We start from the raw sequence: 22,835 nt of genomic DNA, 5'->3' as shown, positions 1-22,835 counted from the left end.
ACCCATCTGATGAATCAGGTGTAGAGTTTTCCACTTGTAGCGAGTGTTACGTCAGTACTCAAAAAGTTTTGAATTTTGGATCTCGTATTTTTGGATTTGGGATGTCAACTTGTATTATACTTCACAATACTTGAATAATTAATGGATCTAGGCTGTGCATTAGTTGGGGGCCAATACAAAAAACAATGAGCTTTTGGCCCATGCCCATAGTCCCAGCTGTTTGGGAGGCCAAGGTGTGAGGATCACTTGCAACCATGAACTCCAGGCTGCAGTGAGCTATCATGGCACAATTGTGCTCTAGCCTGGGTGACAGAGAGAGACCTCATCGTTGTTTTGTTTTTATTTTTATTTATTTATTTTTAAGGCAGCTAGATCTATGCCTTTGAAGGGAAAAAACACTATTTGTGAAGTAGTCTTGCAAAAAAAAAAATCAAACCTGACCCGAATCTTGTCAGTTCCCTAGATCTACCTCCCAATTTAAGGAAAACACAGAGAATAGAAGAATATATTATGCTACATATTGGAGATGCAACAGCAACTGTAGATCATGGAAAATGTCAGGATACAAGGTCCAGTTTATTCAACAAATGAATTGCAAGAACAGTTAAAGAGATGGGTGGCAGGAATCCATAGATTAAAGAAATATGCAATATATGGACTTTATTTTGATCTTAATGTGAACAAACAAGAAAAATAAGGAGTATTTATGGGATGATTGAAAATTTGAAAACTTACCAGATATTTGGTGATGTTAGTGAATCATCATTAATTTTTAAGGTATAATATGGTACTGTGATTGTGTTAAAAGTATTTCTTATTTTTTAGAGATGCATTTTGAAATATATACAGAAGAAATAATATGATTTCTGGAACTTACTTCAAAAAAATGGGAGAAGAGAAGTAAATACATGGGGAGTATATGAAATAAGATTGGCCATGAGTTGATCATTGTTGAAGCTAGGTGATGGACTCATGAAAGTTTATTATACCATTTTATTCACTTTTTTATATGCTTGACATTTTCCATAATAAAACTTTTTAAAAACTGATGTTTCTTGTCTATTTTTTTTTTTTTTTTTTTTTGAGACAGAGTCTCGCTCTGTCGCCCAGGCTGGATTGCAGTGGCCGGATCTCAGCTCACTGCAAGCTCCGCCTCCCAGGTTTACACCATTCTCCTGCCTCAGCCTCCCGAGTAGCTGGGACTACAGGCGCCCGCCACCTTGCCCGGCTAGTTTTTTGTATTTTTAGTAGAGACGGGGTTTCACCGTGTTAACCAGGATGGTCTCAATCTCCTGACCTCGTGATCCACCCGTCTCGGCCTCCCAAAGTGCTGGGATTACAGGCTTGAGCCACCGTGCCCGGCCCTCTTGTCTATTTTTAGTGTCATTTTTGTGTTCACAATCTCATAGAATTTAAAGCAAATAAATCTTTCAAATGATCAATAGATTGGATTAATTGATTCTCTGTTTTCTGCATTGTCAATTAACATTCATTTCTTAATTTTCTTATATGTGTATAGAAGATAATTCTGAGCACTTTAAGATTGATGCCAACAGTGGTGAAATAAGAACAACCACAGTACTTTCATATGATTATAGACCTTCTTACAGAATGACTGTCATTGCCACTGACCAGGGAGTGCCTCCTCTTCAAGGACAGGCAGTTCTTAATATTCAGGTAATGTCGTCACCATAAAATATGGAAGGACATCTACATATTTCATTTGACTTTTATTACAAGTTTATAGAGTGAAGATACATGTAATATGTATGTGTGTGAATATGTATGTATGTGACATGAATACTGTTTTAAGATGGCATTGCACATAGCATTCTTAGCTTTTTGCTATCACTAGAGAAATGATTTAGACCCAAATTATTTTGCAAATTAGCTTTGTACAGTTCTTGACAAGATAATCATCACTTGGCATTTATGTTGCTTTGTTTATAATGGACAAAAGGTATCTTTTCTTGTACTTATTCCTAATATCAAGGACCTGGTAAATTTGCAGGAGAAACTTGTATATAAACAAATGGCCATATAATAAATGACATAGTTTTTTGTAATTTTTTTAAATTTGGAAAAGTAACTTCAGATTTCATATTTTAAGTCTTGACTTTAATTATAATGGGCAAACAAGTTGTGGGAAGTCTCCATAGTAGGAAAAAAATTACACCAACCACTCAAAAAGAAGATGACTGTGCATATAGTTAGTTTCTTTGTGCATGCATGTGATAATCAGAAATATTAATACAGGTATATACAATAACCAAGGATATATATCCACAAGAACTCTGTTTCCAAATTATATTCTTTACTGCTTAAGGATATGTGGGTTAAGAGAAAAATATACATGGTCATACTTCTTCTAGTTTCTTGTTTTCGACAAACAAAGACATATGATACTTAAAGGTACACAGATGTTGTCATCATGGCTAGATTGATCTGTAGTATTTAAAATAATTTGGAGAACTAGCTATCTGCATTCCCACTGAAGAATCCACAAGGCTACAATTCAGCTTAACTATAGCATGGCTTTACCAAACTGTCATTTCACACAATACAGCAAACTGGGAAATAGAAAATTCTGTAGCTCTTATCTCCTAAATATTAGCAGTTTTTGATCTTCTGAGACATACTGGAATTACATAATATAAAACCGACATTTTTCTCACTCATTAACATATGATCACATACATGGAAGGAAATTGCTTTCAAAATAATATTATTACATGTGTTGACCAAACTGTTTTAAAAATACCCAAATTAATGTCTCTTTTATTCGTATTTCAGGTGATCCCACTATCCAAAGGGAGAGCAATCATGTCTCAGAATATTAGACATTTAGTTATACCAGAAAATTTGAAGCCTGCAAAAATAATGAGCTTGATAAAGTCACCTGATCACCTTCAACAACATCATAATGGAAAGTTACATTTTAGTATTGTTGCAGATGATAAGAATGGACCCTTTGAAATAGACAGCTCAACCGGAGACTTGTTTCTTTCTAAGGAACTTGATTATGAGACGACATCTCATTATCTTTTCAGAGTGATTACTACAGACCATAGCAAAAACCTTGCCCTGAGTAGCACAGTCTTCCTTAGTATTGATGTGGAAGATCAGAATGACCATTCCCCATCTTTCCAGGATGAGTTCATTGTGATCAGCATAGAGGAGAATGTTCCCATAGGAACCCTGGTGTATGTCTTCAATGCCAAAGATGGTGATGGCAGTTTTTTGAACAGTAGAATACAATACTACATTGAATCCCACAACCCTGGCATGAATCCATTTCTCATCCACCCCTCATTTGGCACACTAGTCACTGTGTCCCCTCTTGACAGAGAGAGCATTCCAACTGTCATCCTGACAGTAACCGCGTCTGATCAGGCTGTGAATGTGACAGACCGGCGTCTGAGATCACTGACAGCACAAATAGTGATTTTGGATGTAAATGACCACAACCCCACTTTTATGTCTTTCCCCATTGCCCATGTCAAAGAGGATGTCACAGTGGGCTCCTTGGTGCACCATATAATTGCTCACGATCCAGATGAAGGAAGGAATGGAAAAGTAACATACAGCATCCTCTCAGGAAATGAAAATATGGCGTTTATGCTAGATGAGTCATCAGGTACAGTGCCTGTATGTCACTTTTAAAAATATTTTATTTTATTGTGGTAAGAAAACATGAGACCCACCCTCCTGACAAATTTTTAAGTGTACAATACATTGTTGTTGACTATGGGTTGAATGTTGCACAGCATATATCTAGAGATTATTCACCTTGCTTAACTGAAACTTGAGTATCTCCCATTTTCCCTTCCATCCAACCTCTGACAACCAGCACTCTTTGATTCCATGAATTAGACTATTTTAGATACTTCATGTAAATTTAATAATGGAGTTTTGTCTTTTTGTGACTGGCTTATTTTACCTAGCAAAATGTCCTCAAGATTTATCCATACTGTCAAGTCTTGCAGAATGTCTTTCTTTTTTAAGGCTGAATTGTCTTCAATTGTATGCACATACCACATTTTCTTTATCCATTCATCTTCCGATTAACATTTTTAGGTTGTTTCCACATCTTAGCTATTGTGGATGGTGCTGCAGTAAACATGGGCGTGCTACTCTCTCTTCAAGATCCTGATTTCAATTCTTTTGTATAAATATCCAAAAGTGGAGTTGCTGGGCCATATGGTAGTACTATTTTTATTTTTGGAGGAACATCCATGCTATTTTCCTTAGTGACTGTAACATTTTGAATTCCCACCAACAGCGTACAAGGGTTCCAAGTTCTCTAGTCTCTCCCCAATACTTGTCTTTTTTTTTTTTTTCAATAATAGCCATCCTAACAGGTATGAGTGATATCTCATTGTGGTTTTGACTTGCATTTCTCAAATAATTCGTGACATTGAGCATTTTTTCATATACCTATTAGCTGTTGTATGTCTTTTTTGGAGCTGTTTCTATTCAAGTCATTTGTTCATTTTAAAATTAGGTTATTTGGTTTTTTTATGTTTAGTTGTAGGAGTTTTTAAATATATATTCTGGATATTAACCCCTCATCAGATAGTTGGTTTACAAATACTTTCTTCCATTCTGTAGGTTGCCTTTTTCTTTGCTGTGCAGAAGCTTCTTAATTGTATGTAGTCCACCTTGTTTATTTTTGATTTGTAGTCTTTTTGTGTTTTTGTTGTCTGCCCATGAAATAATTGCCAACACTCAAGTCACAAAGCTTTCCCCTCTGTGTTTCCTTCTAGGACCTTTATAGTTTCAGGTGTTACATTGAAGTCTTTAATCCATTTTATTTTGTATTATTTTTGTATGGTGTAAAATAAAGATACAACTTCATTCTTTTGCATGTGGATATCCAGTTTCCCCACACCATTTGTTGAAGAGATTAGCCTTTTTCTAATGTGTATTATTGGAAACTTTGTTTAAGATCAATTGACTGTATACAGGTGGATTTATTTCTGTGCTCTCTACACTGTTCCATTGACCTAAATGTTTGTCCTATACCAATACCATACTGTTTTGATTATGGCAGCTTTGTAATATATCAAAGCCAGGAAGTGTGATGCCTTCAGCTTTTTTCTTCCTCAAGATTATTTTGACTATTTGGGATTCTTTGAGATTCCATTTGAATTGTCATACTATTTTTTTCTATTTCTGCAACAAATGCCACAGAGATTTTGGTAGAGATTGCATTGAATTTGTAGATTAGTTTGGGTAGTATGAACATTTTAATAATATTAGACCTTTCACTCCATGAACATACATGTCTTTCCATTTGTATCTTGTTTAATTTCTTTCATCATTGTTTTGTGTTTTTCAATATACAAGATACTCACCTCATTAGTTAACTTTATCCCTGAGTGTTTTATTTTACTCCTTTTTGTGCTATTGTCAATGGAATTGTTTTTCTTTTTTTTTCTTCTTCTTTTTTTAAAATTATTATTATACTTTAAGTTCTAGGGTACATGTGCATAACGTGCAGGTTTGTTACATATGTATACTTGTGCCATGTTGGTGTGCTACACCCATCAACTTGTCAGCACCCATCAACTCGTCATCTACGTCAGGTATAATTCCCAATGCAATCCCTCCCCTCTCCCCCCTCCCCATAATAGGCCCCGGTGTGTAATGTTCCCCTTCCTGAGTCCAAGAGATCTCATTGTTCAGTTCCCACCTATAAGTGAGAACATGTGGTGTCTGGTTTTCTGTTCTTGCGATAGTTTGCTAAGAATGATGGTTTCCAGCTGCATCCATGTCCCTACAAAGGACACAAACTCATCCTTTTTGATGGCTGCATAGTATTCCATGGTGTAGATGTGCCACATTTTCTTAATCCAGTCTGTCACAGATGGACATTTGGGTTGATTCCAAGTCTTTGCTATTGTGAATAGTGCCGCAATGAACATATGTGTGCACGTGTCTTTATGGCAGCATGATTTATAATCCTTTGGGTATATACCCAGTAATGGGATGGCTGGGTCATATGGTACTTCTAGTTCTAGATCCTTGAGGAATCACCATACTGTTTTCCATAATGGTTGAACTCGTTTACAATCCCACCAACAGTGTAAAAGTGTTCCTATTTCTCCACATCCTCTCCAGCACCTGTTGTTTCCTGACTTTTTAATGAATGCCATTCTAACTGGTGTGAGATGGTATCTCATTGTGGTTTTGATTTGCATTTCTCTGATGGCCAGTGATGATGAGCATTTTTTCATGTGTCTGTTGGCTGTATGTATGTCTTCTTTTAAGAAATGTCTGTTCATATCCTTTGCCCACTTTTTGATCAGGTTGTTTGTTTTTTTTCCTGTAAATTTGTTTGAGTTCTTTGTAGGTTCTGGATATTAGCCCTTTGTCAGATGAGTAGATTGCAAAAATTTTCTCCCATTCTGTAGGTTGCCTGTTCACTCTGATGGTAGTTTCTTTTACTGTGCAGAAACTCTTTAGTTTAATTAGATCCCATTTGTGAATTTTGGCTTTTGTTGCTGTTGCTTTTGGTGTTTTAGACATGAAGTTCTTGCCCATGCCTATGTCCTGAATGGTATTACCTAGGTTTTCTTCTAGGGTTTTTATGGTATTAGGTCTAACATTTAAGTCTCTAATCCATCTTGAATTAATTTTCGTATAAGGAGTAAGGAAAGGATCCAGTTTCAGCTTTCTACTTATGGCTAGCCAATTTTTCCAGCACCATTTATTAAATAGGGAATCCTTTCCCCATTTCTTGTTTCTCTCAGGTTTGTCAAAGATCAGATGGCTGTAGATGTGTGGTATTATTTCTGAGGACTCTGTTCTGTTCCATTGGTCTATATCTCTGTTTTGGTACCAGTACCATGCTGTTTTGGTTACTGTAGCCTTGTAGTATAGTTTGAAGTCAGGTAGCATGATGCCTCTGGCTTTGTTCTTTTGACTTAGGATTGTCTTGGCAATGCGGGCTCTTTTTTGGTTCCATATGAACTTTAAAGCCGTTTTTTCCAATTCTATGAAGAAACTCATTGGTAGCTTGATGGGGATGGCATTGAATCTATAAATTACCTTGAGCAGTATGGCCATTGTCACGATATTGATTCTTCCTATCCATAAGCATGGCATGTTCTTCCATTTGTTTGTGTCCTCCTTTATTTCACTGAGCAGTGGTTTGTAGTTCTCCTTGAAGAGGTCCTTTACATCCCTTCTAAGTTGGATTCCTAGGTATTTTATTCTCTTTGAAGCAAATGTGAATGGAAGTTCATTCCTGATTTGGCTCTCTGTTTGTCTGTTACTGGTGTATAAGAATGCTTGTGATTTTTGCACGTTAATTTTGATTCCTGAGACTTTGCTGAAGTTGCTTATCAGCTTAAGGAGATTTTTGGCTGAGATGATGGGGTTTTCTAAATATACAATCATGCCATCTGCAAACAGGGACAATTTGATATCTTCTTTTCCTAACTGAATACCCTTTATTTCTTTCTGTTGCCTGATTGCCCTAGCCAGAACTTCCAACACTACGTTGAATAGGAGTGGTGAGAGAGGGCATCCTTGTCTTATGCCAGTTTTCAGAGGGAATGCTTCCAGTTTTTGCCCATTTAGTATGATATTGGCTGTGGGTTTGTCATAAATAGCTCTTATTATTTTGAGATACGTTCCATCAATACCGAATTTTTTGCGAGTTTTTAGCATGAAGGGCTGTTGAATTTTGTCAAAGGCCTTTTCTGCATCTATTGACATAATCATGTGATTTTTGTCTTTGGTTCTGTTTATATGCTGGATTACGTTTCTTGATTTGCATATGTTGAACCAGCCTTGCATCCCAGGGATGAAGCCCACTTAATCATGGTGGATAAGCTTTTTGATGTGCTGCTGGATTCGGCTTGCCAGTATTTTATTGAACTTTTTTGCATCGATGTTCATCAGGGATATTGGTCTAAAATTCTCTTTTTTTTGTTGTATCTCTGCTAGGCTTTGGTATCAGGATGATGTTGGCCCCGTAAAATGAGTTAGGGAGGATTCCCTCTTTTTCTATTGATTGGAATAGTTTCAGAAGGAATGGTACCCGCTCCTCTTTGTACCTCTGATAGAATTCGACTGTGAATCCGTCTGGTCCTTGACTTTTTTTGGTTGGTAGGCTATTAATTATTGCCTCAATTTCAGAGCCTGCTATTGGTCTATTCAGGGATTCAACTTCTTCCTGGTTTAGTCTTGGGAGAGTGTAAGTGTCTAGGAAATTATCCATTTCTTCTAGATTTTCTAGTTTATTTGCGTAGAGATGTTTATAGTATTCTCTGATGGTAGTTTGTTTTTCTGTGGGGTCGGTGGTGATATCCCCTTTATCATTTTTTATTGCGTCTCTTTGATTCTTCTCTCTTTTCTTCTTTATTAGTCTTGCTAGCGGTCTGTCAATTTTGTTGATCTTTTCAAAAAACCAACTCCTGGATTCATTGATTTTTTGAAGGGTTTTTGTGTCTCTATCTCCTTCAGTTCTGCTCTGATCTTAGTTATTTCTTGCCTTCTGCTAGCTTTTGAATGGGTTTGTTCTTGCTTCTCTAGTTCTTTTAATTGTGATGTTAGAGTGTCAATTTTAGATCTTTCCAGTTTTCTCTTGTGGGCATTTAGTGCTATAAATTTCCCTCTACACACTACTTTAAATGTGTCCCAGAGATTCTGGTATGTTGTATCTTTGTTCTCATTGGTTTCAAAGAACATCTTTATTTCTGCCTTCATTTCGTTATGGACCCAGTAGTCATTCAGGAGCAAGTTGTTCAGTTTCCATGTAGTTGAGCGGTTTTTATTGAGTTTCTTCAATTAGTCCTGAGTTCTAGTTTGATTGCACTGTGGTCTGAGAGACAGTTTGTTATAATTTCTATTCTTGTACATTTGCTGAGGAGTGCTTTACTTCCAATTATGTGGTCAATTTTGGAATAAGTGTGATGTGGTGCTGAGAAGAATGTATATTCTGTTGATTTGGGGTGGAGAGTTCTGTAGATGTCTATTAGGTCCGCTTGGTGCAGAGATGAGTTCAATTCCTGGATATTCTTGTTAACTTTCTGTCTCGTTGAGCTGTCTTAACATTGACGGTGGGGTGTTGAAGTCTCCCATTATTATTGTATGGGAGTCTAAGTCTCTTTGTAGGTCTCTAAGGACTTGCTTTATGAATCTGGGTGCTCCTGTATTGGGTGCATATATAGTTAGCTCTTCCTGTTGAATTGATCCCTTTACCATTATGTAATGGCCTTCTTTGTCTCTTTTGATCTTTGATGGTTTGAAGTCTGTTTTATCAGAGACTAGTATTGCAACCCCTGCTTTTTTTTGTTCTCCATTTGCTTGATAGATCTTCCTCCATCCCTTTATTTTGAGCCTATGTGTGTCTCTGCATGTTAGATGGGTCTCCTGAATTCAGCAAACTGATGGGTCTTGACTCTTTATCCAGTTTGTCAGTCTGTGTCTTTTAATTGGACCATTTAGTCCATTTACATTTAAGGTTAATATTGTTATGTGTGAACTTGATCCTGTCATTATGATATTAACTGGTTATTTTGCTCATTAGTTGATGCAGTTTCTTCCTAACATCGATGGTCTGTACATTTTGGCATGTTTTTGCAATGACTGGTACCGGTTGTTCCTTTCCATGTTTAGTGCTTCCTTCAGGGTCTCTTGTAAGGCAGACCTGGTGGTGACAAAATCTCTAAGCATTTGCTTATCTGTAAAGGATTTTATTTCTCCTTCACTGATGAAACTTAGTTTGGCTGGATATGAAATTCTGGGTTGAAAATTCTTTTCTTTAAGAATGTTGAATATTGGCCCCCACTCTCTTCTGGCTTGTAGAGTTTCTGCCGAGAGATCCACTGTTAGTCTGATGGGCTTCCCTTTGTGGGTAACCCAACCTTTCTCTCTGGCTGCCCTTAGCAGTTTTTCCTTCATTTCAACTTTGGTGAATCTGACAATTATGTGTCTTGGAGTTGCTCTTCTCTAGGAGTATCTTTGTGGCGTTCTCTGTATTTCCTGAATTTGAATGTTGCCCTGCCTTACTAGGTTGGGGAAGTTCTCCTGGATGATATCCTGAAGAGTGTTTTCCAAGGTGGTTCCATTTTCCCCCTCACTTTCAGGCACCCCGATCAGATGTAGATTTGGTCTTTTCACATAATTCCATACTTCTTGAAGGCTTTGTTAATTTCTTTTTCTTCTTTTTTCTTTAGACTTCTCTTCTCGCTTCATTTCATTCATTTGATCCTCAATCGCTGATACTCTTTCTTCCAGTTGATTGAGTCGGTTACTGAAGCTTGTTCATTTGTCACGTATTTCTCGTGTCATGATTTTTATCTCTGTCAGTTCATTTATGGCCTTCTCTGCATTAATTATTCTAGTTATCAATTCTTCCACTCTTTTTTCAAGATTTTTAGTTTCTTTGCACTGGGTACGTAATTCCTCCTTTAGCTCTGAGAAGTTTGATGGACTGAAGCCTTCTTCTCTCAGCTCATCAAAGTTATTCTCCGTCCAGCCTTGATCCATTGCTGGCGAAGAGCTGCATTCCTTTGGAGGGGGAGATGTGCTGTTATTTTTTTAATTTCCAGCTTTTCTGCCCTGCTTTTTCCCTATCTTTGTGGTTTTATCTGCCTTTGGTCTTTGATGATGGTGACGTACTGATGGGGTTTTGGTGAGGGTGTCCTTCATGTTTGTTAGTTTTCCTTCTAACAGTCAGGACTCTCAGCTGTAGGTCTGCTGGAGATTGCTTGAGGTCCACTCCAGACCCTGTTTGCCTGGGTATCAGCAGTGGAGGCTGCAGAAGATAGAATATTGCTGAACAGTGAGTTTACCTGTCTGATTCTTGCTTTGGAAGCTTCATCTCAGGGGTGTACCCTGCCGTGTGAGTTGTGAGGTGTCGGTCTGCCCCTAGTGGGGGATATCTCCCAGTTAGGCTACTCAGGGGTCAGGGACCCACTTGAACAGGCAGTCTGTCTGTTCTCAGATCTCAGTCTCCGTGTTGGGAGATCCACTGCTTTCTTCAAAGCTGTCAGACAGGGTCGTTTGAGTCTGCAGAGGTTTCTACTGCTTTTTTTTTTGTTTTTTGTTTTTTGTTTAGCTGTGTCCTGTCCCCAGAGGTGGAGTCTACAGAAACAGGCAGGCCTCCTTGAGCTGCTGCGAGCTCCACCCAGTTCGAGCTTCCCAGTGGCTTTGTTTACCTACTTAAGCCTCAGCAATGGTGGGCGCCTCTCCCTCAGCCTAGCTGCTGCCTTGCAGTTAGATCGCAGACTTCTGTGCTAGCAATGAGGGAGGCTCCACGGGCGTGGGACCCTCCCGGCCAGGTGTGGGATATAATCTCCTATTGTGCTGTTTGCTAAGACCCTTGGTAAACCGCAGTATTGGGGTGGGAGTTACCCGATTTTCCAGGTGTTGTGTGTCTCAGTTCCCCTGGCTAGGAAAAGGGATTCCCTTCTCCCTTGCGCTTCCCAGGTGAGGCAACACCTCATCCTACTTCAGCTCTCACTGGTCGGGCTGCAGCAGCTGACCAGCACCAATTGTCCGGCACTCCCTAGTGAAATGAACCCGGTACTTCAGTTGAAAATGCAGAAATCACCCGTCTTCTGTGTCGCTCACACTGGGAGCTGGAGACTGGAGCTGTTCCTATTCGGCCGTCTTGCTCCACACCTTTGGAATTGTTTTTCTAATTTCCTTTTCAGATAGTTCCTTGTTAGTGTGTAGAAATGCAACTGATTTTTGAATGTTGATTTTTGTATCCTGCCTTTTCTGAATTTATTTGTTCTAACAGTTTTTTGATGGAGTCTTTAGAGTTTTCTATATGTAAGATCATGTAATCTACAAACAGGGATAATTTTACTTCTTCTTTTCTGATTTGGATGCCTTTCATTTCTTTTTCTGCCACTTTCAATTAAACCCTCTCATCGCTTGCTTATATTTACATTTTTCATTTTCTTCTCTTAAAATGATGGTTCTTAAGGAACATATGCTTTAAACATTTTTAACTTCTTCTGTTGTTTAACTTAGAGAGAGAGATATATATATATATAATACATTATACATATATATAAAATAGACACGGAGTTTTTATTTGACGAACCAACTTTAATGGTCCTGTTTGTTAATATTAACTATGCTGTGTAGCTAAGAGACACTATGGGCTGAATATACAACAGAAAACTTCTTTGCCCCTTTTGTGAGTCCTTGCAGGGTAGGATATAGTATCAATAGTGAATCAGGTAGCAGTATGACAAATCAACAGCATTGTTCAAAGACTTTGGTATGGAAATTTATCTTTGAGATTATAAAAATATGTATTTGTAAATATTGGAAATAATATATATTTTTAATGGCTGAATTCATTTGGACATTAAGACCCCTGCTTTTTACATCAATTGTAACATTTCTTTTTTTGAAGAAGCATTTATTCACTGTCAGTTACTCTGCAGAAATGTCACTCACTCTCATCTTCACTTGTCTTGCTGTCACCTTGTTGCTAGATAACATCTACTATACGTTTTTTATGTAGTTTGATGGAAGAGTAAATGTACAAATTTTCAGTCTTGTGACTTTCAAAATGAACCTCCTTCTACCTGATTTTCAGGGGATATTGAAAAATTAATAAACTCTCATCTTATTCACTAAAAAATAAAGTTATTTCTACATGAACCTTGGAAGAAAATCTCAGATATACACCATTTGACCCAACTGTTAGTTAAAAGCATTATTTGGAATGGAATTAAATGTGGAGGATTTGGAAGTCATGATTATATTCCATTGGAATATAATCCTGGCTATATTCCATTGGAAAATTTCATCAAAATATTTATTAAATCCTGTACATATGGTTTCATTCTGAGGCATGCATGGACACCACCTAAATGCCCAACTGACAGAGAAATAGTCCAGACACAGGCTGCTGATATCTGTTAGAGCTGAGGCTCTCCAAGGACCTGTTTCAGTAATACTTGGAATGTGTTCCAAGATGGCTAAGGAAGGTATATTTCAGATTGTTAAAAAGGATGGATAAAATTAGACTTGTGTTTTGGTAATATAGGTATCATGAATCTCTTGAGTAATTGCAGTGACTGTTTCAATGGAGATGTTTTTTGAAGACATAAAAGGATAATTGCCAAATGCATTCACATGAGATGGGATTTTTTTCTCTCACAAAGCTCATATTTCTTGCAAGAAGACAGTGAGTTTTTTTTTTTTTTTTTTTTTTTGGTGGCTATGGCTGAGAAATATAAAGTGATGAGTAATTATTGAAAAATTATTTTGTAAAATAGAATTCAGTAAACCTCTTTCATTATTTCATGAAAAATTCTTATAAAATGGGAGAAGCAAACAGCAATCCTAGAAGAAAAATGTGATAATTGGAATCATATAGCGGCTATCTGTGTGCCAGTCTTTATTACATCTGACTTATATGGGTTACATGCTTAAATGGCAGTGGGATAGAGACATGTTTTACTTGTGAAGTGTATTGTCTGAGTTATAATATCTTTGCTTTTTTTTTTTTTTTTTTTTAATTGAGATGGAGTCTTGCTCTGCCACCCGGGCTGGAGTGCAGTGGCACAATCTCAGCTCACTACAGCTTCCGCCTCCTGGGTTCCAGTGATTCTCCTACCTCAGCCTCCCAAAAACTGAGATTACAGGCGCCCATCACCATGCCTGGCTAACTTTTTGTGTTTTTAGTCGAGACGGGGTTTCACCATGTAGGCCAGGCTGGTCTTGAATGCCTAACCTCAAGTGATCCCCCTGCATTGGCCTCCCAAAGTGCTGGGATTACAGGTGTGAGCCACCACACCCAACCTGAGCCACTACACCCAGCTTGCTCTTCATTGTTAAAACAATGCAGTTAACTGAGAATAAATATTAACAGATCATAACTCTTTAACAAAAAATCAACTGTCTTAAAGAATATAGCCATACCCACATTTTTGTAACTTGGTTGCTTTTGTACCTGGTGTATTATGTGACATGAAGATATATATTGTTAGTATCCTAGATATTTTTTAAAAAGGAGGTAGATGTAGGCTAGATAATTTTAATGTAGTCCTCTCAGTAGATAATTGCATAACATACATTATTCTTGAATTGTTTTGTTTGATATAATTTAAATTGAGATGACTTTTCTGGCTAAAAATGTTTGCTTTTAATTGTAGATAGTATATACATTTAAAGATGGTTTAATGCAGTTCATATTTTAGCAGTTAAGACTTCTGAATTTTTATTAGGTAGACAAGTTAGATATAAGTGGAGTAAGCATGACTTCTCTAAAGAATATTCATTACGTGTTGCTTTTCTTCCGTTTTCAAAACAGGCTTACTAACTACAACCTGTCCTTTGGATTATGAAATGAAAACTCAGCACATTCTGATTGTTCTGGCACTGGATGATGGCACACCAGCACTTTCTTCATCCCAGACTTTGACAATTACTGTTCTTGATGTAAATGATGAGGCTCCAGTGTTTAAGCAGCACCTGTATGAAGCTTCAGTGAAAGAAAACCAAAATCCAGGGGAGTTTGTCACCAGGGTTGAAGCTCTGGACAGAGATTCAGGTAATTTAAAAATACAGAAATTGGGCACTTAATTCTTAAAATAGTTGAAGATTATAGTTGACATAATTTATAATAGTTACGGCTCAGAAAAAATGAACAGTTGCTAGTTATCTCAAATTTCTAATACTTCTTTCATTTGCATCCACACAGAAACTCATACACCTGTAAAGATACAGATATATCACATAAGATTTGCTTGTATTAACTTTATTATTATTTATATTAAAGTGATACCCACCTAATTAACATACACTTTTTGATTTGATCTTAATAATCGAAGTACGGACAAAGCATCACACTTCTTTCGGAGTATAATAGTTAGATACATTGAGAAGAGGAAGATAAATGGTTCTTTATTTCCCCTGGATATAGCATAGTGAAAGAGGCATGGTGCTGGTGTCAGACCACCTGGATTTGAATCCAAAACTACCATTTACTTATGCCATGTGACCTTGAACAAGTTACTAATCCTTTCTATTTCCCTACTTATCTGTGATATGGAGATAATAACAGTGCCTAAATTACAGTTCTGTTATGAGTATGAATGAATTATTACATGTAAAGAGCTTAGACCGGTGTCTGACACAATAAACGGTCAATATGTTAACTGTGTTACTATTTTTACTATTTTCAACCACTGTGTCCAGACAAATGACTTTGGAGTAAACAGTTACTATGACTAGGAATTTATAAATTTCTTAGACTTGCTTTTCAACATCACTGTGGCTGTTTTGGCAACTGAGGTTCAGCAACTTCAATCATATTCTGTTTTTATCTTAAACAAAATAATTACAAAAATTATGGTGCTGTGTTTCTTATTCACAGCACATGCTGAATTCTTCCATCGGAAGTAATATGAATAGTTTGTATTCCCATTCACATGTGAAACACTGAACTAATATGAATATTATATGAATATAAACTATTCGTGTTAGTTCAGTTTAATAATTCAGTCTTTTAAAATTTACATTTGTATATAGCAAATGGCATTATATATCAATGTAATACTTTGTTATTTTTTGCAAGTTTTGTAATAGATGTTTTCATGGAAATAGTATTAACAATAGCATTTCCTTGTACGTTGTTAATTTAAGGGGCAAAAGATACATTTACTTGAAATTTTAAAGTAAATTATAAAATATCTGAATACTTTGCCCTCTTGGAAAACATTATCTTTTAACGAAAGGCATTTTACATGAATTTGTATGTGATGTTACGAACACTCTTTTCAAGGGGTAACCCAGTTTTCTGTCTTTGGCCAGAGTGGGGCAGTGTGATCAAAGAGTTTTTCTAAGAGTTGAGTCTGAAGCGTGATAAGGATTGTTTGCTCCAATCTGTGCTTAGCGAGACTCCGTCTCAAAAAAAAAAAAAAAAAAAAAAAAAAAAAAAAAAAAAGAACTTAGCACATTTTTGGCAGTATTCATTTTTAGGGTGTCAGAAACAATGAAGAATATACATAAGATTTGTGTTTCACAATAATTTCAGCTCAGTAAATTTCCTTTAGAGTGTTCTCTGTAGAAACAGCAGTACAGGGCACTGGGCAATACAAAAACTGCTTCCCAAAGCATATAGACATATACTGAACCTATTGCTGATGTTGTGTAATTTTGCAAACAGTAAGGTATGTAAAATGCTTCCTCCCTTTGGCCTTGCTTTATTTTGTGAATTTTATTTTTTTGTAATGGATTCTACTAAAAAGGCTCCTCTTGCTTTAACACTTGAAGAGGGAGAAAATAATTTCTCTCAAAATTTGCATATATTAACCAAAGACAATTACCATAAATATATTTTTCTGATTTTTACTGTCAAGTTGCCCAGTGTTAATGTTACTTTCATTTAGAATGAATTGTCTGCAAACTGCTAATTGTAATTGAATTGAAATTTTATTATTTTAGAGATTATGGTATGCCAACTGAGAATTTAGGTACAAAATTATTGTTTTTCTGAATTAATGGATGTTTGAAATACACATTAACATCTTCATGAGTCTCATGTAACCTTACATATTTTGGAGACAATTTTGATTTACTGGAAATCTCAATGTTTTTAATGAGGCCAGATCTGTTAAGTAGGTGGTTATGTAAATACATGTGAATGTTTGCGTGTATGCACGTACTTTAGAATACATTTTCCCTCAATCTTTTTTTTCTTTTTTGATTATTGGGTTAAAACAATGAAACGGGATTATGCATGAGAATTAAATGACGTAGTCAAGATTTTAACATAACTGGCATTACACTGGAATTTATGAATGGTTTACTTTATAGTACGTATTTTTAAAAAAATACCACAGCGTTACTTAATACTAGAGAGCTTAACATGTGTTTTCTAGCATTCTACGATGCAGTTTTTAAAAATGTAAGTATACGGTGTTATTTGGCATTCAAAACCCACAGGGATTTGAGCACTGAATGTTTATGGTGTATGACTCACACTAGCTCTAGCAGAAGTTTCTTCTTGTATTAAAAGGAAAAAACAACTACCAGATTTTAACTAAGGTATTAAAACTGCTGCAGCATTTGGTGCCACCAACAAGAGCTCCATTGTTAGTAAAAAAAGCTCACGCCTGTAATCCCAGCACTTTGGGAGGCCGAGGCGGGCGGATCACAAGGTCAGGAGATCGAGACCATGGTGAAACCCCGTCTCTACTAAAAATACAAAAAATTAGCCGGGCGCGGTGGCGGGCGCCTGTAGTCCCAGCTACTCAGGAGGCTGAGGCAGGAGAATGGCGTGAACCCGGGAGGCGGAGCTTGCAGTGAGCCGAGATCGCGCCACTGCACTCCTGCCTGGGCGACAGAGCGAGACTCCGTCTCAAAAAAAAAAAAAAAAAAAAAAAAAAAAAAAAAAAAAAAAAAAGATCTCCCCCTGCAGTGCCCTTCCCCCACTCCCAAGGGGAAAGGGTGCCTCACTGGAAATAGGACTCACTTACATTCGCTCAAGGGTGTCTAACATAAAATAACTTAACAGTACATTGCCACACCAAAATATAGAATTCATTAGTGAGATGTTATTTTCTATCTCATAAGAATGTATTGTCTATCTGGGGTCATCTTCAATAAACTACATCTGGTTTTCTGGAATCCCTGGTGCTGCACTGCATGTACAACTGCACCGCCTAAGTCTACACTTGGAGCAAGGGAGAAACACCATATTTCATCAAATCTCAGACACCATTAATTGTAAGACGCATCTAATTTTAGAATACTCCACTGGACTGATGGCTTTATCTTCATAGGAAGTTATAAGGTGCCATTCTGGATAGCCTTTAGAAGGTGACTCATTTGTGTGTGTTTCAAAAAATAAAGGATAAGGATGGTAAAATATCTGAATCTATGGCATTTTGTAATAACAGTTTCTCATTTGGGTGGACAGTACTACCTGGCTATTCAGTTTATTTTAAATGTTTCTTTATGGAGTGATATTTTCTCTGTATCATCTACTCAGGCAAAATATCCACCAACTTTCCTCCATACTTTATTTAAAGAGAACATATCCCAGATCCTTTATTTTTATTTTATTTTTATACAGACAGAATCTCACTCTGTTCCCCAGGCTGGAGGGCAGTGGCCCAGTCATGGCTCACTGCAGCCTCAAACACCTGGCTTCAAGCCATCCTCCAGCTTCCACCTCCCAAAGTGTAGGGATTACAGTTGTGAGCCACCGCACTGGGTCTCTCTGCACTTTATGAGTAGCTATTCATTGACGTGCCCCCTCATTCTTTCCCCAGTGGCATTTGCCCATCACTTTAGATTCATTCTAAGTAATCCAGGGGCGCATAAGGAGATCCACAGGATTCAAGCGCAAGTCGATCTTACTGGCTTTGCCCCATTCTAGCAACCTCAATTATACTAAAGTCCAAGAGAAGGATTTAGAGGTGGGCTGGATTATAGGGCATTTCAAAAGTTGAATTTCCCAATCCAAGGCTATGGAACATTTGCTAGAGAAAGTCACAACAGCATGCTAATTGAAGCCATCGCCTACTTAGGCTGCAGTATTTCTGCTAATCCCTTAGTGCTGTTATGTTTTCCTTGGCTCTCGCTGTATAAATTTTCTCTCTATATATAAAAAATTCTATTATAAATATATTTACACAAATATCAAAAATAAGTAGATGAAAAAGAATAGGGACTAGTTATAACCTCACTCACTCAGAGACAATCACTGTTAAAACTTTGGTATATATTCTTAATACATTTAATATATGGCATTAGAATTGCGTAAATGTTTATTCATCTGCTTTTTCTCTAGGCTGTGAACTTCTCCTGGATTCAGGACCTTTTATCTATTAATACGCTTATTCCAGGTTCTTAGATTAGTGCAAAATATGACATAGGAACTCAATAAATATTTTTGACCATATGGTCTGAGAAACTGAAGCATGTATGACATAAGCTTCCTCAAGCTGCCCTCACTGTTTAGAATATATTTATTGTTTACTCCTTTATTCCATCAACCAGGCATAATTCTACTTTTGCTTTAGAAATGCCTGATTGTGAGGGCATTGTACAGTTGAGGCATTACACAAAAAAGAATCTTGGCACGGTGGCTCATGCCTGTAATACTAGTGCTTTGGGAGGCCGAGGTGGGAGGGTTGCTTAAAGCCAGGAGTTCAAGACCATTTTGGGCAACGTAGCAAGACCTCGCCTTTACAAAAAAAAAAAAAATCTAAAAATTAGGTGGGTGTGGTGGCATGCTCCTATAGTCTCAGCTACCCAGGAAGCTGAAGTAGGATGGCTTGAGCCCAGGAATTTGCTGCAATGAGCCACAATTGTGCCTCTGCACACTCCAACCTGGGTGGCAGAGTGAGATGCTGTCTTAAAAAAAGAAAAATGATCTTCCTAAAAATGACACACCCCTGGAAAGAATTCTTTATTAATTCCCCATAGTTTGAGGAAGAGGAAGATGAAGTTTTATCCCTTTTTGCTTAACAATCAGCTTTCCTGTCTGTCCTCAGCTCCTGTCACTCTCCCACCTTTTACTCTAAGATAGAATTCTTGAAAACTTTTTCCTTTAAAGAACCAGATAGTAAATATTTTAGGCTTTGTGTGCCTTACAGTCTCTTTTGTGCAACTCTGACATTGTAGCAAAACAGCAGCCATAGTTAATATTGTGCCTGTATTTCAGTAAAACTTTACAAAACAGGGAGCAGGTCAGATTTGACCACTGGACTGTAGTTTGCTGATCCCTAGTCTAATGCATGTGTCTAATTAAGACACCTAAGTTACTTGCTACTTTCTGCTCATCAGATCCAATTATCATGATTCATCATAATAGCTCTACCAACTAGATGTTGTCAACAGTGGGAGAGTTTGCATAAAGATGGGTGAAAGCAAATGAGTTCTGAAAGTTCTTATAAATTAGTATCAAATGTTGCTTCTCAAAAGGTGGTCCCTGGGACCAGTGGCACCATCATCCATCCTCAGTCTACAGAAAACAGCACCCATTCTGCTTTTCAAGGATGCTGGTGGCCTTCTAATATCTTTCCCAGTGTACTTATGAAGGGAGGGTCCTCTGATCTCTTGGGAAAGATAGTGGGGGTATTTGGTGAGCATGTCATACATGGTAAGTTCACTCTAACATTTTCATTTCCTTAAGCTTTGGATTATTTATAGTATTCAAAGGAAGACCAAATGTCTCAACCTCAGTGATTATAGGCTCCCATTGAATCCAACCAGTCAAAGAAACTCTCAAGAGACACAGCTCTAGGGGCTTACACATTAAATTCTGACTCTCTAGCAAGCAATATCAATATTGTCTATTTATCTATCAATAAACCCAGCCTAAACCAATGTTATATCTTCCTAGGTCTCACATTCTTAGAATTGATTTCCACACATATTCCCCAGGTTTATGCCAATATAAGTTAGAAAAATATTACTATTCTTTGAAACTATAAGCTTTCTTTGACTGAGTCAGATTTGCACTTGGCTACCTGAGTTATGTTGAAAATCTGACTCTGGTTATGGGTATTTATACGAATAGGCATCTCCTTGCAAGGTATTTGTTATACCTGCCACTCAATTTGGGTCCAATCTTCAGGGAGATTAATTTTAGACCTTCTTTATAGGAGTTTTCCAGCTTTCTAACTATGACTTGAGTTACAGGTTTAAAGCCTCAGCTTGTAGTTATCTTTCTATAATTTCCTAGTCCTTTGAAAAACAGTCTTCCACATCATAATCCTTTTTACTAGTATGTGGTCAGTCAGCACCATTTAGTTCTCTAAGGAATTCGAGTCCTTTAATAGTCACTTTATCACAGTCAAACATGATTGATAATTTAATTAATCATGACAGCGCTCCAAGTATTGAATTCCTAGCATTCCATTTCCCATGGTTAAGGAACTCATCTCTGTATTCAAAGCCTAAGACACAACCAAATCCGTCTCAGAGTCCCTGTTATCTGAGACCCAATTCTGGTGCCAAGTACTCTAACAGCCATGTTCAGTCATGAAGAATAGATACCACAAACAGATGTTGGATGAATGAGTAAGCAAGAAGGGAATACTGAGATAACCAAAAAGACAAAACAAAACTCTAGAAGGCAGCTACCACCTCTAATACTGGAAAAGAAGAAGAGGTTTGGATTATCAGACCCTAGGAAGAAAATGAGAGAGGGGGCCTTGCAAAGGGGTAGCAAAACAGACTGAATAGGATTGCTGATGATGACAGTAAGTAACTAGGAAGAAGGAAGTCCCATTTTCTATCCTTCTGACTTTCAGTCTCCTTCTAGTGTCCTTTTGTGGCAAACCCTAGGAGAGAGGTAGATGGCGATGGAGAATGTGGTTTGCAGCTCCCCAGCCCCAGCATCACAGGGTGGAGTACAGAAGAACAGATATGGATCTGAGACACTATGGTTTAATAAATAATACACCATGTGAAGAACTGAAAGGAGCAGGCAGAGGGAACAGCCATTACAGAGGCCTCAGCAGAAAGATGTTTAGTATGTTCAGAGAACAGAAAGGAAGCCAGTAGGATAAGAATATAGCAAGGGAGCAAGTCCATGAGAAGAGGTTGGAAAGATATGCAGAGCCCACATCATATGGGACTTTGCGGACTGTGGTAAGGTATTTGGATTTTATTCTGAAGTCATTCAAACGTTCTTTCTTCCCTCTTACCCATTAACTCCTATTCATCTTTAGGGTTTCTGGTTCTATCAAGGCAACTCAACTCACCCGTCATGTCTATTCAGGGAGAATTGTCACTGCCAGCTTGCTTATCTGTATCCAGTGCTATATTGTAAACACTGTGAGGATAGAAAATTTGTCTGTTTACTAACAGTTATATTTTTAGCATATGGTATGATACCTTGGCACCTAAGATCACTCTGTATATATGTTAGTTCAATGAGATAATTAATGACAAACTACATACCTGAGATAAGTCTTCTCTGATCCACTCCCTCAGTGATTTCATATATTCCATCACACTTTCCATTACTCATTGATTTAATCATCTTCCCCTCTAGAGGGAAACTCTGACGACCAAGGTAACTATTCAGTGGTGCGTTTCCAGTACCTGACACTCAGTATCTGTGCATTCATAAAGGAATGCATGAATGAATAAATGAATGAATCAACCAAACAGATATGGATGCAAACTGAAGACATGAATGTGTAGAGTGAGATGACAATGGCATGATGGCCAGCACATTGATTGTCAATGCACCCCACTCCTGGAAGCAGGAGAAAAATATGTCATAGAGAAACAAACAAAAATATTATTTTTCTTTTATTTTTTACTTCTCTCTTCCTCATACCTTCCTTCTCTCCCTTCTTTTGTTTGTTTCTTTCTTTCTGTTTTCTTTTTTAAATATTGGTCAGCCATATATGATGCCACAGAAAAGACAAGTTAGGTAAGAACTAGAAATGGCCAGTAGACTTTATAACCAGAAGGTCACTGGTCACTGTAGAAAGAGTAACTGGGAATGGCATGGTTTGAAGCTAGCTGCAGACTGAATATGATTTTCCAAAGAAATTTGGCTACAAAGAGAAGGAGAAAAAAGCCTAATTCTTATAGCTAGAGAAGGATATAATTTAACGGAAAAAAAATTAGGAGAAAGACTAGACCTGACAGAAAAATTCTGAGAGTGTGTTTGAAGAATGACTTTTGCCACTGAGACAGGGTGTAACGGATGCAGTTGAGTACAAGTGCAGAGGGTGAGGGAGTTCTTTCCCAATACCTCCTTTCTCTCTGGGAAATGGAAAGGGAAGTGATCTGTGAGAGTAAGCCAGGTTGTGGTCAGGTAGGAGACCTGAATGGAAGAAGGGTGATTACGGACACCTGGCAAGATTGCCACATAC

At 37.5% G+C, this 22,835-nt stretch overlaps 1 protein-coding gene across 1 annotated transcript in view; it reads left to right on the top strand.

The window, feature by feature from the left end:
• The window catches only part of DCHS2 (dachsous cadherin-related 2), a 273,224-nt gene that overhangs the window by 164,322 nt on the left and 86,067 nt on the right, over positions 1-22,835 (top strand). Inside the window, exons 8-10 of the mRNA XM_033215533.1 lie at positions 1,520-1,677; positions 2,794-3,637; positions 14,297-14,536. Coding sequence (XP_033071424.1) covers positions 1,520-1,677; positions 2,794-3,637; positions 14,297-14,536 — 1,242 coding nt within the window. The remainder of the gene's footprint in view (positions 1-1,519; positions 1,678-2,793; positions 3,638-14,296; positions 14,537-22,835) is intronic.

Source organism: Trachypithecus francoisi, unplaced genomic scaffold (genome assembly GCF_009764315.1).
Source record: "Trachypithecus francoisi isolate TF-2019V2 unplaced genomic scaffold, Tfra_2.0 Lachesis_group1, whole genome shotgun sequence".
In the NCBI taxonomy this organism is placed as follows: Eukaryota; Metazoa; Chordata; class Mammalia; order Primates; family Cercopithecidae; genus Trachypithecus; species Trachypithecus francoisi.
Note: the sequence above shows the minus strand (reverse complement) of the source record. Positions and strands in the feature narration are given on the sequence as shown.